General features: G+C 35.6%; 1 protein-coding gene across 1 annotated transcript in view; it reads right to left on the reverse strand.

Moving 5' to 3' along the window:
- LOC131858955 (uncharacterized) overlaps positions 1 to 16,371 on the reverse strand; it is a 75,246-nt gene that overhangs the window by 33,062 nt on the left and 25,813 nt on the right. The window contains exon 2 of the mRNA XM_059212452.1: positions 5,255 to 5,389. Within this exon, the coding sequence (XP_059068435.1) occupies positions 5,255 to 5,389 (135 nt within the window). The remainder of the gene's footprint in view (positions 1 to 5,254; positions 5,390 to 16,371) is intronic.

Here is a 16,371-nt window from a genome sequence, read left to right on the forward strand (position 1 = left end):
ATGGGGATTTTTTGATTAACCTGGATTCAATCTTGGAGTGGGTGGTGCCAGGAGTTGGCATTCGAATTAAGGAAGGGGATGACCAGGAGGAATTGCTTCCTTTTATTCGTGGCCTAGAGGATGAAATCAAATACCATTGTCGTGAACGTGTTCGAGTGGGGTGGGAAGCAATGAAACTCTTCATGAAATTAACTAGGGTGGATGAAGTCCTGAAGACTTTGCATGTGGTGGCAAGGATGGAGGTTGGTAGGGAATTGAGAGATAGGGCTAAACAAGGAAGGGCCATACAGCTACTGGCAATCTTGGAGGGTGACCCTAACTTCGAGTGCCTAAACTGCATTCCAAAAATGAAATTTGAAGCGACAAAAGGGAAAGCATTGACCTCCGAGAAGGGAAGGGATTGGGAGGAGGCGACCCAGGGGGATAGTGAGTGAGCGGCCTATCGGCCATTGTTTTTTAATATGCTTCCAAATGATTTATTACTGCTGGAACATTTGTTATGGATATCCAACAATGAACTGGTTTTTTTGTCTACTTGTTATAAGTTGTGGGCAGTATGGTTTTCTCTCTGTATGCGTTTATGCATGAATGACTGCAAATTTTGTATCTTGAAACTTTTGAATTAATAGAATGAAAAAACCTTTACCAATAAACTTTTGTATCTTGAAACTTTTGAAATTTTGTATTTTGAATGACTATATATTTATAAAATTATAATCAACCATAATCAATGTACAATAATTAATGGAACAAACTGATTTTTTTTTATAGCATTACATAAAAAAGATCATAATATTAAATTTATTTCCATTGTTTAACAAATAATTGAAATAACGTAGCTCATATACAAAAAGCATTTGAAAGAAATTAATTACTAAAAATGAAATAGAATTATAGAAAGCATTTTTATATCCATAAGACTATAAGAGGCAAACTGAAACAAACTGGAATTTGAAAAATTATCATTAATATTTATGCTTTGAAAATTTACAATTTTTTCGTCTCAATCCTGAGACTTGAGTCCCTCAAAAACTTAAAATCCAAACTAAGTGAGCCACTGAGCCTATTAGGTTTCGAAGACATAGGAAAAAAAAACTACTAGGGGCCCAGGATGGTGGGGCTAGGGTACAGGTAGTGGATGGTTTAAAACTTTGCACTAAGAATCCGACCCTCCTTCCATGTAGAATTCTTCAGACAACACAAGCTGAGAGAATTCTTCAAGCCAATTGTAGTTTGGAAAGTCGTCTAGGAGCAACCATTTTCGGAGGAAGTCCCTGCCAATCCGTGCCCATTTCCTGTGACGCGTCAAGTGCTCCGCATTCAGGTTCAGGAGAAACGGTTGCCTGGCCACTGACACTGTTTGGTCAGGGAGGAGAAGCTTGGTTAATTCACTCAACCAAGGGATACCCACCCCTACTTCTGCAAGGACGACAACAGTAATGTCATCTCCAAGGAAGTCTTCCTTAAAAACCTTCCTCAACAACATCAACATATCCACCTTGTCTCCTCCGAGGTCTAGAAGAGACACTAAGAAATGAAATGTAATGTCCGTGTTAACACAATATCTATTTTTGTTTCGCAAAAACTCTCTGCCCAACACCATCCGCACAGCCTCATTGATGAACGGCTTGAATTCCTTGCAGACTGATTGGAGGGTTTCGTCCTTAATGGAGCCTAGAAAGGCCCTCTAGTCCTCTGTAGAAATGCTTCTCAAGTGGATGGGAGTGTTCGTCTTGAGAAAATAGATTAACAAATTAAACAACCTAAGCCTATAAACCTAAACCAGAGGAAGAATTTAAATATCGTGAGCTCCGATGATTTATCTACCAAATGGCAAAGGCCAATTGAAGATAAAAGAAGCAGAGATCGTATATGAATAAAGCTCTTGATTGTAATAATTACTTCTCTAACCATATTAATTGCTTTAAATTTGGAAAAAACTCAAAACCAGTACCAAGTTGGCAAGTACCACATTGGAAGTTGTGGGGACAACGTGGATTGCCGTAAGTGAATAGATATATATTAAATGATCGAAATTATCGATTGTGATTTGTGAGATTTGATACATGTCTATTGAATCCAATTCCATTCTCGGCACTTTCTGGTGAGCTATGTTCCCTTCAGAAAATTGGGCCGAAATAAAACTTTAGCCATTGATCTACGATCATCGAACGGTTTAAAATCATTGATGGATTTTATGTATGTGTCACCCTTCACGTGTCAAAGAGGCCACACTTATTGATACATCGTGCAGAGTTTGAATTCAATGTGATGTACTGATGTGATGTGATGTTCCTTGTCTATTAATGACAATGAATTCATGAAATCACCAATAAATTATATATTTTTCCATAAATAACAAAATATTTGCCAAAACAAATTCTATAATTTTCAAGCGGTGGATAAAAATCGCCAATACATTTAAATAATTTTTCCTTCGCTATAAATTTTTTTGCCCATACAATTATATATTTGTTCCTGTATGCGGGAAAAGCGGGTCGATAGAACTCAAAATGTGAAAAACAGAGCTCTAGGGAGCCTTGCTCACACACCCACAGGACTTCTTGGTGCAAGCTATGGAGTTATGAAGCATAACTCAGCTTCCCAAGGATGGTTCCATGGTTCTCTATCTTGCACGGTCCCTCAAACCAATGTTTTTGCTCTCAGATCACTGAGCAAAATGGTTTAGGGATGGCAAATGCAAGAACGAGGGATGCTTTTGTTAATTTTAAATATGAGATGCATCCTAAGCTATGCATGATTCTAGAAATGCAATAAACTAGCTATAAGATGACAAGATTAGTAAACAATACTATCCTAACATACTATATTAGTTTAATAATTAAGCTAAATGATAAGGAACATACTCTAAATTAGCATATTTAGATTAATTCCTATTTAAAAGAGAGGCTAAATGATGAGCATAAAATGAGATATAAAAGCTTGAATGGATTTAAGTATAAGTGTGATGCTAAAGACTTGGATGATAAAAATGGAGGAATGAGAGCTCTATTTATAGCAAAAATAGGGCAATGGATGGCCAGGATTGAAAGATTCAATCAAGGGTTGAGTTTGAAAGTTGAGAATCCATGTTTGTAATTGGCACCAATGAAATGGTGACAATTGTCAACATAAGGTTGGTTGAGAGGAGATGTAAGCAGCATTAAATGCTTGAGAAGACCTCATGGTTACCCTAGGGGTTAAGGGTTAAGGTTAAGTTAAGATTATCCATTGGATAAAGCTTTTACCCAAAGGATAAACTCTTTTGCAAAGGTTTAAGGATAACCATGGTCAAAGCAATAAATGCTTGATGAGACCCTTGGGTTACATGGAGGTTGAGTTTATGGAAATTCTTTAACCATGTAAGAAGGTTTGAGTTAACCATTGATGGTTATGAAGACTTTGGGGACAAATTTGTAAGAGTCCTTCCAAATTTGGGGGCATTCAGCTTGTTGAATGGATAAAGGCTTTAATTCCTTTTGAAGACTTTACTCCAAATTTGAGAAGTGACCTCCTCAAATTTAGGGGAAAGGGATAATGGATGGGTTTTGGGTTAATTGATTAGGTTTAGAAGAATTCTAGAAGAATTAGGAATAGGATTTAGGATGCAAGTGGGAGGTGTAGGATTTTGCAAGTGGGTGAGGGAAAATAGGTTTTATTAAAATAAATCGCTTTATTTTAATTTGGTTGTAATTAAATAAATTAGATTTATTTAATTTAGGATAACTATTTTAATTAAATTTGAATTTAATAAAAAAGTGGATAGGGGCTTTAATTGAATAAAATGAATTATCCTATTAAATGGTATAGTGAATTCAATTGAGTAATTTACTTAATTAAATAGAGGAATGCGAGTAATTTAATTAAATTGGATTTAATTAAATAGAGAAATGAACATAAAATATTCATTTAGGAATATGGTCATTTTTATACATCTACAATTCCTTTTAACAAAAATTATTCACCTCCTACAATATATATTTTCCTCATAGAACAAGGTATAATTCGCTAGAAATTTATGGAATTTTCGTACCCTAGAAAAAAATCGCCAATACAAAATAATTTTTTGCCCTATCTTGAAATTTTTTTTCACCATCCATATGAAAATTTCCCCCCGAAAATAATGTTTGATTCACCAAGATTTTACATAGTTGCTCGGGGGGTGGTTTCTTAAAGTTATCCCTGTTGTAGAAATGAGGTGGTATAGAAAATTAGGGACATTCACTCTCCGACCATGCCGTAGATGACTAAGTAATTTAAAATGTGGTGAATGTAGATTTGAATACCTCCCTTCACAAGTAATGTATTTCATGACATATAAAGCTACCCGAGGCCACTCTGCTGGTAGGGAAACCCTCCTAGTTCCTTGCTTGTCCACTGCTAGAGGTCCATCTATGGGAAGTGTAAACTCTGCCTTGGCGCTCCTTGTGTCTTTTGATTCTGGAAACAATTCTCCTTCTTGTAGCAACCCTGTAACTTCAAATATCCACTGCTCCGTAGCAATGACCCTTAAACCTTTAATCGTAGCTTCTCCTTCATTGAAGGAATGCATAAACTGCAACAATTTCTTCATTAAAATCCCTGATTTTCAAAAAATAATCAATCCAGCCATGGTGTCTAAAATAATGCTCACAAAGAGAATCCTGTAGCAACGCATCATGAACTATTGGTTCATGGCGGACTGGATCTCCACCCATTTCTTACTCTGTTAGTATAGCACACTCTGCAGTTGAGAAACAGAGAACCAAAATATCCTACAGAGTTGAAAATTGAAAATTCCATACATATCTCCAAATTCGGTGGCAAAACTTATTACTTCCTTGTGTGAAAGAATATCTTGTTAAAAACAATGATGGCAAGCAATCAATTCTAAGTACCGAAAAGGACAAATAATTACTAACTTTGGAAACCAAACCATAAAACACCCCCCAACTTAACCTAGCATGTGTCTACATAAGCTAACAAGATTTAGGGGAGTGTATGCAGATTTAGGAAGGCATAATCATAATGAAATCATAAATGTGTAATTAAAATAAAATACAATATGTACATACCTGCAGTCGTACAAAAATGATGGCGAAATGAAATGAAAGAGAGATAAGAAAATGAGATGGGATGACGTGGATGAAATTTTATTTATGGAAAAGAATATTCCCATTAGACATGAAAATATTTATGATGAAGCGGTAAGCATGTTCACTACAGTGGCTGCAAGAACCTTACCTTTATTACTTTACTCAATTGCAGTAGGAACCTGATCAGTTGCTGCAGGAACCTTATCAGTTGCTGCGGGAACCTTTGTTTCATCCTTTTGGGCAAATTCCTGCAGGAACTCCTCTTTAGTAGCCGACTTATAATAAAGACACAATCGGCGACCATTCACCAAAAGCTTAAACCAAACAGGCTCAATTATGGTCAAACGAACAACTCCATTATTGAAAAATTCTTCTATCTCATATGGTCCTAACCATCTTGTTTGCAACTTTCCCATAGTATCTTTATATCTAGAGTCATACAATAGTGCCCAGTCACTGGATTTGAACTTTTTCTCTTTGATATATTTATCATGCCACTTTGCTCTCTGATTTTGGATCAGTTTTGTCTGCTGGGCAACCATTTTCGTCCATTCATCCAAAGCATTCAATTGTTGAATACATTCTTTTTGTGCTTCAGATAGTGTCATATTTAATTGCAAAGCTGTGCTCAGAGTTTTATGCTCAAATTCAATAGGCATCATTGTTGATTTTCCATAAACCATTTCAAAAGGTGTAAAACCAATTGGTGTTTTCCAAGTTGTTGTGTATGCCCAAATTGCTTCTGAAAGCCTATGAGACCAATCTTTTTTATGAACAAATATTGTTTTGGTAAGAATAGCCTCAAGCTCCCTATTTGTAACCTATACCTGTCCATTAGCTTGTGGATGATATGGAGTAGATTTTCTGTGTCTTATATTGTATTCATTTACCAAAGTTGCAATCAATGTTGAAGTAAATTGTGGGCCCTGATCTGATACAATTTCTCTTGGTACTCCATATCTTGTAAATATCTCCTCATAAAGAAACTCAACCACCTTATTATCTCTTGCATGTGTCATGGCACGAGCTTCCACCCATTTTGTTACATAATCTGTACACACCAAAATGTACGATTTGCCATTAGAAGGTGGATCAATTGGGCCAACAAAATCTAATCCCCATTTATCAAATGGTGCAGCTAATATTTGTGGATATAATGGCATCTTATCAGATTTAGTAGGTCTTCCCATACGTTGGCATCTGTCACATTTTCTTGTATACTGTGCTACATCCTTGTGTAATGTGGGCCAATAGTATCCTGTATTTAGCATTTTGAGTGCTGTTCTTTTGGCAACAAAATGTCCTCCACATGGCTCATCATGACACGCATGCAGGATATCATATGTTTCATTTCCCTTACACATCTTCTCGTGACTTGGTCAGGCCCAACATAAAACAAATAATCAACAATCCATGAGAAGTTAAATTTTTTTTTCTACCAACAATCTTCTTTCCTTAGGAGAGAGATAAATTGGCATTTTAGCAATAGCTAAATAGTTGGCAATATCAGCATACTAGGGAGTGTGAGCTTGTATAAGAAATAAATGTTCATCTGGAAAAGCATCATCTATTACTATAGAATCTTCTTGTAACTGAAGTCTTGAAAAACAATCTGCAACCACATTAGACTTCCCTAGTTTATCAACAACTGTGATATCAAATTCTTGCATCAACAATAACCAACGAGCTAATCTACCAATAATTGAAGGCTTATTCATGAGATATCTGATTGCGGTATGATTTGTATGCACAAATATGGGATATCCTATGATATAGTGCCTGAATTTGTTGAGTTCATATATAATAGCTAACATTTCCTTTTCAGTGACTGTGTAATTCAACTCAGGTCCCTATAAGTTCTTGTTAATATAATATATTACGCTTTCCAAGTTGTCAATCTTTTGTCCTAATACTGCTCCTATTGCATAATCAGATGCATCTGTATGAATTTGAAATGGTAAAGACCAATTTGGACCTTTAAGAACTGGTGCTTGGGTCAAGGCATGCTTAAGCTTCAAGAAAGCTTCATTGCATGCAGAGGTCCATTTAAATTCCATATCCTTGGTAAGCAATGAATATAAGGGACTTGCAATTTTGCTAAAATCTTTGATAAACCTTCTATAGTATCCAGCATGACCAAGGAAACTTCTTACATCTTTTTGCTTCACAGGGGCATTGATATGCTGAATGACTTCAATCTTTGCTGAGTCCACCTGTATTCCTTTTATAGAGATATGATGACCAAGGACTATTCCTTCCTACATCATGATGAAGCATTTCTAACTATTTAATGACAAACTATAGTCCTCACATCGTTGTAAATTTTTTTTCAAGTTCTCCAATGCTTGTTCAAATTTAGAACCATAAGTTGTAAAGTCATCCATATAGATTTCCATGATGTCTTGAGAAATATCAGAAAAGATACTGATCATTGCTCTTTGAAAAGTGGTTGGAGCATTATACAACCCAAAAGGAAGAACATAATATGCATAGTTCCCCAAAGACAAGTAAATATTGTCTTTTCTTGATCCTCCGGGGCTATCTGAATCTGATTGTAACCATTGAATCCATCAAGAAATGAAAAATATCTTTTACCAGCCAAAGAATCCAATACCTAATCCACAAATGGTAATGGAAAATGATATTTTCTTGTTTCTAGGTTCAAGGCTCTATAATCAACACATAACCTCCATTTTCCTCCTTTCTTAGGAACTATTACCAAAGGTGATACCCATTGGTTATCAGAGATAGGATAGATAAACCCGACCTTTAACAACTTCTACAATTCTTCTTTAACTATTTCTTTTAATGCAAGATTGGTTCATCTTTGTGGATGTCTGAGTGGGCAACATTCTTCTTTTATATAGATACGGTGGGTGTAAACTGTTTGATCTATTCCATGCATATCCTTGTAATCCCATGCAAAAGCATTTTTATTATATTTTAGCAAGTCCATGAGGGCTTACTTTTGAGTATTTGAAAGATCTTTATTGATATTCAAACATTTATTCAAATCAAATTCTATCTTCGTAGTAAGATCAATCTAGGACATATCAGAAAAATGAGAAGTACAGACTTCCTACGGCAATAGAGTACACAATACATCAGTGGTTGTAGGAAAGTCTAAATTTGCAATATTTGGTACCAACTCCTGCAATTGTTTTTCTTGTATCAACTCATTTATCAGATTTTATAAATAATTGAGTCTTCATCATGTACTTGCATTAATGGCCCTCAATTAATCATCATAAGGTGATTAATAGAGTCAACTCCCTTAGATTCTTCTCCCAAAATAGGCCAAATGACTTGTTCTTGAGCAAACTAGGGTTGTGTAGGAGAATACAAAGATAATGTTTTTGTAGAGTTCCCATCTGAAATAGTCATATCCCCTAATCTACATCCAATATATGCATCAGCCGTGGCAAGCCAAGGTCTTCCCAAAATCACCAGATATCCTCTCAATGTTGCCTTTGGAGATAGAATCATAAAGTCTGCAGGGTATTCCCAGGAATCCAAAATAACCACCACATCTTCAATCATACCATCAGGTCTCACTATAGAGCTATCAACAAGTTGTAGAACTATGGGTGTAGGTCTTAGACTATTGATTTCAAGTTGTTTCATTACTTATCTTGTCATCACATTAATGGCTGCCCCTAAATCAATTAAAACATTTCTTATTTGGCTGCCATTAATGACTATACTTACAACAGGACTACCTGGATCAGAGTATTTTGGAATTGCAACCTTGCCTAACATAATATCTACCAGTTGACCCATAACATGCACTGTTTGTGGATCCTTCTTCTTCCTACCAAGCTTTTTTAAACATGCTTCTCTCAGTGCCTTACTATATATAGGAACATCTTTTATTGCTTGCAACAATGGAATTTTAACACAAACATGTTTCAGTTGATCTATAATATCAAAACCTTGCTCTTGTTCTGTGAGAACTTCCTTTTCTTGCAATCTCTAGGGAAATGGCGGTAATATCTGCTTCTGAGGTATTGTATCTACTAGATTAGAGATTTCTTGTTCTTCTTGTACCTCAGTGATAACTGGAGGAGATGGATTAGGCAGAGTTGTCCCAGATCGGAGGTGAATACCACTTAGGAATAGAGAATAGGCTAGGTATTGATTAAGATCAACTGAATAAGCTTGTTGTTGTTGCTGAGATTTAATATTAGAATTTGGCATTGGTTGAGTGGGAAAATGCGTTGGTTTAGGTGGGACAACAGTGGCTGCAAGGGGAGACATTATTGTAGGGGGCCGTGGTTGCTGAATAGGCTATTTATAACCAGAAGATTGGGCAGTCCATGCACTAATACATTTGGACTAGATTTTTGACTGAGGTTTCCGATGGAGAAGGTATATTGTGGCCAAATTTGATTTTTTTTGAAAAAAAGCCCGCATTAGTCGTAATTCCAATGGAAATTTCCCATTTGGTTTCGACGAAGAAGGCATTAGCAATGAGAATTTTCTTTTTTTCAAAAAAGTGTTGGAGTTCATCATAATTCCGACAACAACAACCATTACAAAATAAAAAAAGAGGTGGGGAATTCATTTGTGAATTGCAATCCCGTGTAGGCGTCTGTGGCGAATTCAACCCCCAAGAACATCAAACCCGCATCGAAGGCAATCCCGCGCAGGAGGTAGATTCAAATTGCCCTAGTTTTTAATTTCATGTTGCAAAAAATATACATGTGTTGGTTAATTGTCCTAGTTTAATCTTGTAAAACCATAGAACTATGATTGAGGAATGGGCGTTCAATTTTGTAGCAGTAATCCCTTCCTCCTGTATACGCGCGTGTTGATTGTTCACATGAGATCACATCTCTTTGCGGTATCGTATCAAACAATTCATGAGCCTTGTCCATGTTTCCACATTTTGCATTCATGTCAAGCAAGGGATTTGCAAGTACAACACCTAACAAAATTCCTCTATCCGTTATACTTTGATGGATGTCCATACCCTATTCCAAAGCTCCCATTTTTGCACAGGTAGGGAGGATGCTGGAAAAGGTTGCGGAATTTGGCTTTATGCCTTCCAATTTCATTTGCTTGAAAGTGTCTAAAGCCTTTTCGACAAATCCATTTTGTGCATTTCCAGCAATCGTTGCAGTCCACGAGACAACATTTCTTTCAGGCATTCTATCAAACAGTTCATGTGCCTTGTCTATGCTTCCACATTTTGCATACATGTCTACCAGGGCAGTTACAACTACAACATCTGATAAAATTTCTCTATCCTTTATGCTTCGATGAATGTCCATACCCTGTTCCAAATCTCCCATTTTGGCACAGGTAGGGAGGATAGTAGCATTGGTCATGGAATTTGGCTTTACACCTGCCGATTGCATTTGCTTGAAAGTTTCTAAAGCCTTCTCAACAAATCCATTTTGTGCAATTGCAACTACATCTGACAAAATTCCTCTATCTTTTATGCTTGGATGGATGTCCATACCCTATTCTAAAGCTCCCATTTTGGCATAGGCTGGGAGTATGCTGGAAAACGTAACTAAAGAAATGCAATGATCAGCTCCAAAGACATCAAACCACTACTAACAAAACCAACAGTCTAAAATATGATAGGGAATAGTGTGAGCTGTCCTGAAATAAAATATTTTATTTTCAATTTCAACTAAAACATAATTACTCAGCCATTTAATGTTATTAATAAGTGTTTAATTTATGAAAGAGATAAATGGTTGGCTACAAGTACATGAGTTAGTAAATACACACAAATAAGTGAATTTGATATTCAAAACTATCTACAATGAATTCAATTCTTTTCCATTAGTCATTATTGTTTGCAATAAGCATCTTTATTTGTTTTTCTTAATCTTTATTCATAGTTATGTGCATATTTCACATTCTATAATTACGATATCAATTGCTATGGCTGAACACTAGCATGATGTTTGTGTTGTGGTATAGATGTGTGGAAACATAATTATGGGATTGTTATATTATAGAGATCATAAATCTAGATATCACATATTACTTCTAGCTCTTCTTGAATTGAGTCTAAAGTTGACATACAGTCATAAAACCATTATTAGCAGATCTATCCATTTGAGAAAGTCATTTTGATATTGAGAGTTTCTTATCTGTTTACCTATTGATCATTATTAAGCCATAATATTTAGGTCTATTTGTCTCTCTTGCAAAACCTCTATAAGTGTCCTAGATTGTCCCTACTACTCACTCTTCAATGAAATAGTGGAGTTCTAAAGATTTGTTGCACAAGATGGTGTTTAATGTATCAACAAGGCTAGCATGGAAGGCATGTTCAAGCTTCCACTTGTACAACTTACAACGAATGATTTGTTGATAGAAGAAATTCTTGAAATAGGAATACAATCGAAAGACAAGTAAGTACATACAAACCTCCTCAGTTGAAAGTAAAATCTGTGTATAAAAAGAGTACATTGAATCCCAATCCATAAACATAATAGAGATACCAATGGAGACTTAATTGGATGTAGCATGTTGCACCAAAGTTGTTAGAGTATGCTAAGCTAGTACATAATGTTTCCTAAAGCCACATTAGTATTTTACCCAGATCATTATCTACCAAAACTAACTATAGTAATCCTTTTGAGGATTCATTTCATGGTGCTAGATCTTCATTTAGTTCCACTTCTTGTTGGAGAAAAGAACAATTATTTCTTGAGGTAGATGAATATCACATCAACAAAGGACAAGACCCTTTCTAGAATATAACAAATTCTACTCCAACAAAAGATCATGGGGGTTTCACTAGAGATATTGAATAAGAGATAGACTTCTACTGCTGCATTAAAAGCATTGGCATGTTCTTCATTTATTGATGTAAACTCTTTATGACGCCACCACAACCAACAAAGGTGTAAAAAGTTGTTTCCAATGCATGAATTTTTAGGATTGTCCTTTGAGAAAACAAAATTAAAGTATGGAAGTAGGATCTGCCAGCTCCTGAGGGAATCTTGATGAAAAATAACTGTAGAATATTTGGGCGAGCTTATATGCAAAATAAGCAAACTAGAAATCTAAATTCAATAAGATGCTTTGTTCAATGATGATAATTTCTATTTTCTTGCCTGTGAAGAAAGACCATGTCAGACAATATCAACGAACAACAAAATAAGGAGACAATTGCTAGATTGTGGTCTAACTTGAAAAGAAAAGGTGATGGAAAATGTTATTGTCCGTGCAAAATTTGTAAGGGGTCAAAGACTAGAAGACTTCTAATCAAAACAACGAAGAAACATTGTAGGCTGCATGGTCACATTGAAGGTGGACATGATTATCATCCACTGGTAATTTTTTCATTATATCATTTTGACAATTTATATACATAATAAATCACATGATGATGAGATCATGATCATGGTTTATTTAGGTTTATCAATTTTATATAGGTCGAGCACCCTGGAGCACATGGTATGGATCAACACAACCCTGAGAATATGGTTTTCGAAGTGGACGAACATGGAGGTATGAATATCGAAGTTGAAGATAATGATCCCATGGAAGATGACGATCATGAGCCAGAAAACACAATTGAAGATGATGGTACAAATACATTGATCCATGACTCATTTAGTACTCGCGTAGCTGATCATGATGATGAAGATGACCTTGATGTTGTTCATGATGTCCCTCTACTTGAGAAGGCATCTGAGGCCCTTTACAAAGGCTCGCATGCAACTCTTCTCTCTGCTGTATTGTTGTTGATGAACTTGAAGGTTATGAATGGTTTATCCAACATAACAATGTCACGTATGTTAAGGCATGTCATATATGTCATAATAAACTGTGAATCATGTTGTACCATTAATATTCTTTATTATAACAAATTATATTTTTTCATTGTAGATTGATAGGTGAGTTTTTGTTACCACCATCAAATATTCTACCTCGCTCATACCGAGAATTATCTGCCGTTATGAAAGATATTGGAATGGAGTATCAAGCAATAGATGCTTGTCCCAATGATCATATTATATATCACAAAAAACATGAATTTTGAATTGAATGCCCTGAATGTCATATCAGTAGATATCGAACAGATCAAATAACAAAAAAGGTTCCTCGCAAGGTTCTTCGGTATATTCCCATTATTTCACGTATGCAACGATTATTCAAGTGCACTGGCTTGGTGCAATTTATGGATTACCATGCATGCAATAGAAGTCGAGATGACATTATTCGAATGCCTGTGGATGGTTCAACATTTATGGACATATAGGAAAAGTGGCCACACTTTAAAGAAGAACCTCGTAATCTCAGGCTTTCATTGACAGTGGATGATGTCAATCCATTTGGAGAGATGAGATCTGTTTACTCAGTGTGGCCTGTTTTTGTAATCAACAATAAAATTCCTCCATGGATATCAATAAAGACGGAGCACATAATGTTGGCAATGATTGTTCCAGGTATTTTATCATTTAAATATAGTCGTCTAAATTTAATTATAAATATTGCAGTAAAATGGTCATAATAATTATGTAATGTTTTTGTTCATTCGATTAGGTAAGTACCAAGTTAAAGATATGAATGTATATATCGAGCCTCTTATTGACGAGTTGCTGGAGTTATGGAATGGTGTCACTATGTATGATGTCTCTAGACCAATATGACAAAGACAATTTCAATTCCATGTGATGCTTCTATGGACAATACATGATGCCCCGGGGCTAACACATTTTTGTGGTATGTTATAGTGTTTAAGTTGTGCGTGAACATTATAATTCAAAAAATTATCATATTTAATCCAATTATACATTATCTTGTAGGTCTTCAAACAAAGGGAAAATTTGCATGTCCTGTTTGTGGTCCAAAGATGAAATCTAGTCATTCAAAAAGTTTATGAAAGCAGGTGTTTGATGATTATAGGCACTTTCTCCACAAATCATAAGTATCGAAATACTGAAAAACATCTTTTCAATGGGAAAGAAGACAATACATCAAAGCCATGAAGAATGACACCTCACCTGTGGAAGTTGGAATATAATAGAATTAAAGGTAATGCCATTCCATCTATTGGTTTGTCATAAAACATCTTTTCTATTTTGTTTTGTTTACTGATGATGTGATTGATGATCATGAAGGCCGTGAAGGTATAAATGACCACCTTCCTAAGGGAATAAAAAGTTATCCCCGACAATTTAGTAGGTTGCCCTACTACGGGCAATTACAAATTGTTCATTTGTTTTATAGTATGCATATTGGAAAGAATATAACAGAGACAGTATGGAAAATATTGGATGGAAGGTGTGACAAAGAAAAAATTGTCAAAATATGTAGTGACATTCAGGATTCCAATCATGCAATGATAAATGTCATTCAATCAAATAGCCATGGAGACCAGATTAATATAAGTGAGCTTCCTTGGTTATTAACAGACCAACAAAGCAATGCTATAAAAGAAGTCATACGAAAAATTTGATTTCCCACAGGATTTGCTGCGAACATAAACAATCTCATATCAAAGAAAAGTGAATTTGGGCCAGGGATGAAACCGCATGATTGGCATACCTTCATTAAGGTAATTCATGCTCTTGTGTTTTTAGTATGTATTTAAGTACTGTGCGTACGTGTACTTTTCATTATGTTACAAAAAAATGAAAAGATAATTTTATAATTGTTGCAGTACGTTCTACCTCTATCTCTCCCAGACGACTTTGACAATAATGTCAAGCAAGTCATATATGATCTTGGAAAATACATGAGGTAAGTAGTGATATTTGTTTAGTTTGTTGTATAGATATTATATTTGTGATTTGTTTTACTTGTTATGTAATATATTTTTTTGTGTCTTGAATACCTTGTAGGTGGTTGCCATGCAAAGAAATCCATAAAGACGATATAAAATATTGGAAGAGAAAAATTCCTCATTTAATGTGTGAAATGCAAAAGTGTCTACCTCCAACTTTTTTCAATGCACAAGAACACTACCTCATACACCAAGTTGAGGAGATTGAATTGTGTGGACCTATACACACTAGGTCAATGTGGATGGTTGAGAGGCACTTTAAATTTTTGAAGGCTTTGGTTCGACAAAGAGCACATACTGAGGGTTCTATGGTGGAGGGTCTATGGTATACTAGACTATGGTGTACATTTTTGAATATCTTCCTAAGTTTGCAGCAAAGATCCACGTGGATCACATTTGGGATCCCAACACCATTAACAAATTCGAAGGGGAGTACTTGACGGGGAAAGGTAGATTGAGGAAAGTGAGAGGTAATTATAAGATGTTATTGTATTTAATTAATTCTTAATCTTAAAAATAAATCGATTGTAAGACGTCTATTTATGTTTTGTACAGTTGGTCGAGAGTGGGATGCACTACATTTGTATATTGCAAACAATCTTGATTGGATGACGGTATGGATTGAACATTGTCAACATTCTGGATGCACGTTAACATGGGAAGGTGTGGCTTCATTGGTTAAAGAAGCACATCGTAATGGAGATTCCATTGTTACGCAAAGGGAAATTGATTTAGCATATGGTTTAAGAGATAAACAGGTATGTAAAAATTTATTAATCACCCATATGTTTATCAACTCACAATGCAATAAATTTTACATGTTTGACATATCGTAGGTCAAACACCACAACGCTATGTGCTGCAATGGTCATAAATTTAGCATAAAAAAGTTGGATGACATGAAGAAAACTTGTGAACTTGAGTGTGACTTTAATTCCTTCAAATTAGTTTTGTTCATCGTCAAATGGTATAGGCTACGATTGAATAAAAATGATCCTGATAGAACTGTTATTGAACATGATAATGGTTTTATAATGCTAAATACAAGGTCATTTGAACCAGTTGGGGATGAGCCCTATGTTCTTCCAAGCCAACGTGAGCAAGTATTTTACTGAGAGGTTCCACATAAACCGGGTTGGTCATTTGTTGTTAGACATGATCCAAGAGGAAGGCCGATAAATTATAATGTGATGGAAGAAGAAGATACCGAAGAAGTAGAAGATGAAGTGGATGATGATCACGATCGATAGTTTCTCAATGACGATGAAGAAGAACAAGAAGAAGAAGAGGATGATGATGATGATGATGATGATGACGGTGATGGTGATGGTGATGGTGATGGTGATGGTGATGGTGATGGTGATGGTGATGGTGATGGTGATGGTGGTGATGGTAATGATGATGGCGAAGACATTGATGATGATGATGATGATGACGACGACGACGATGACGACGACTATGATGATGATGATGATGATGATGATGATGATGATGATGATGATGATGTTGGTGATTGTTTATTACCTATGTGATGGA

This window comes from Cryptomeria japonica, chromosome 10 (assembly GCF_030272615.1).
Source record: "Cryptomeria japonica chromosome 10, Sugi_1.0, whole genome shotgun sequence".
NCBI lineage: Eukaryota > Viridiplantae > Streptophyta > Pinopsida > Cupressales > Cupressaceae > Cryptomeria > Cryptomeria japonica.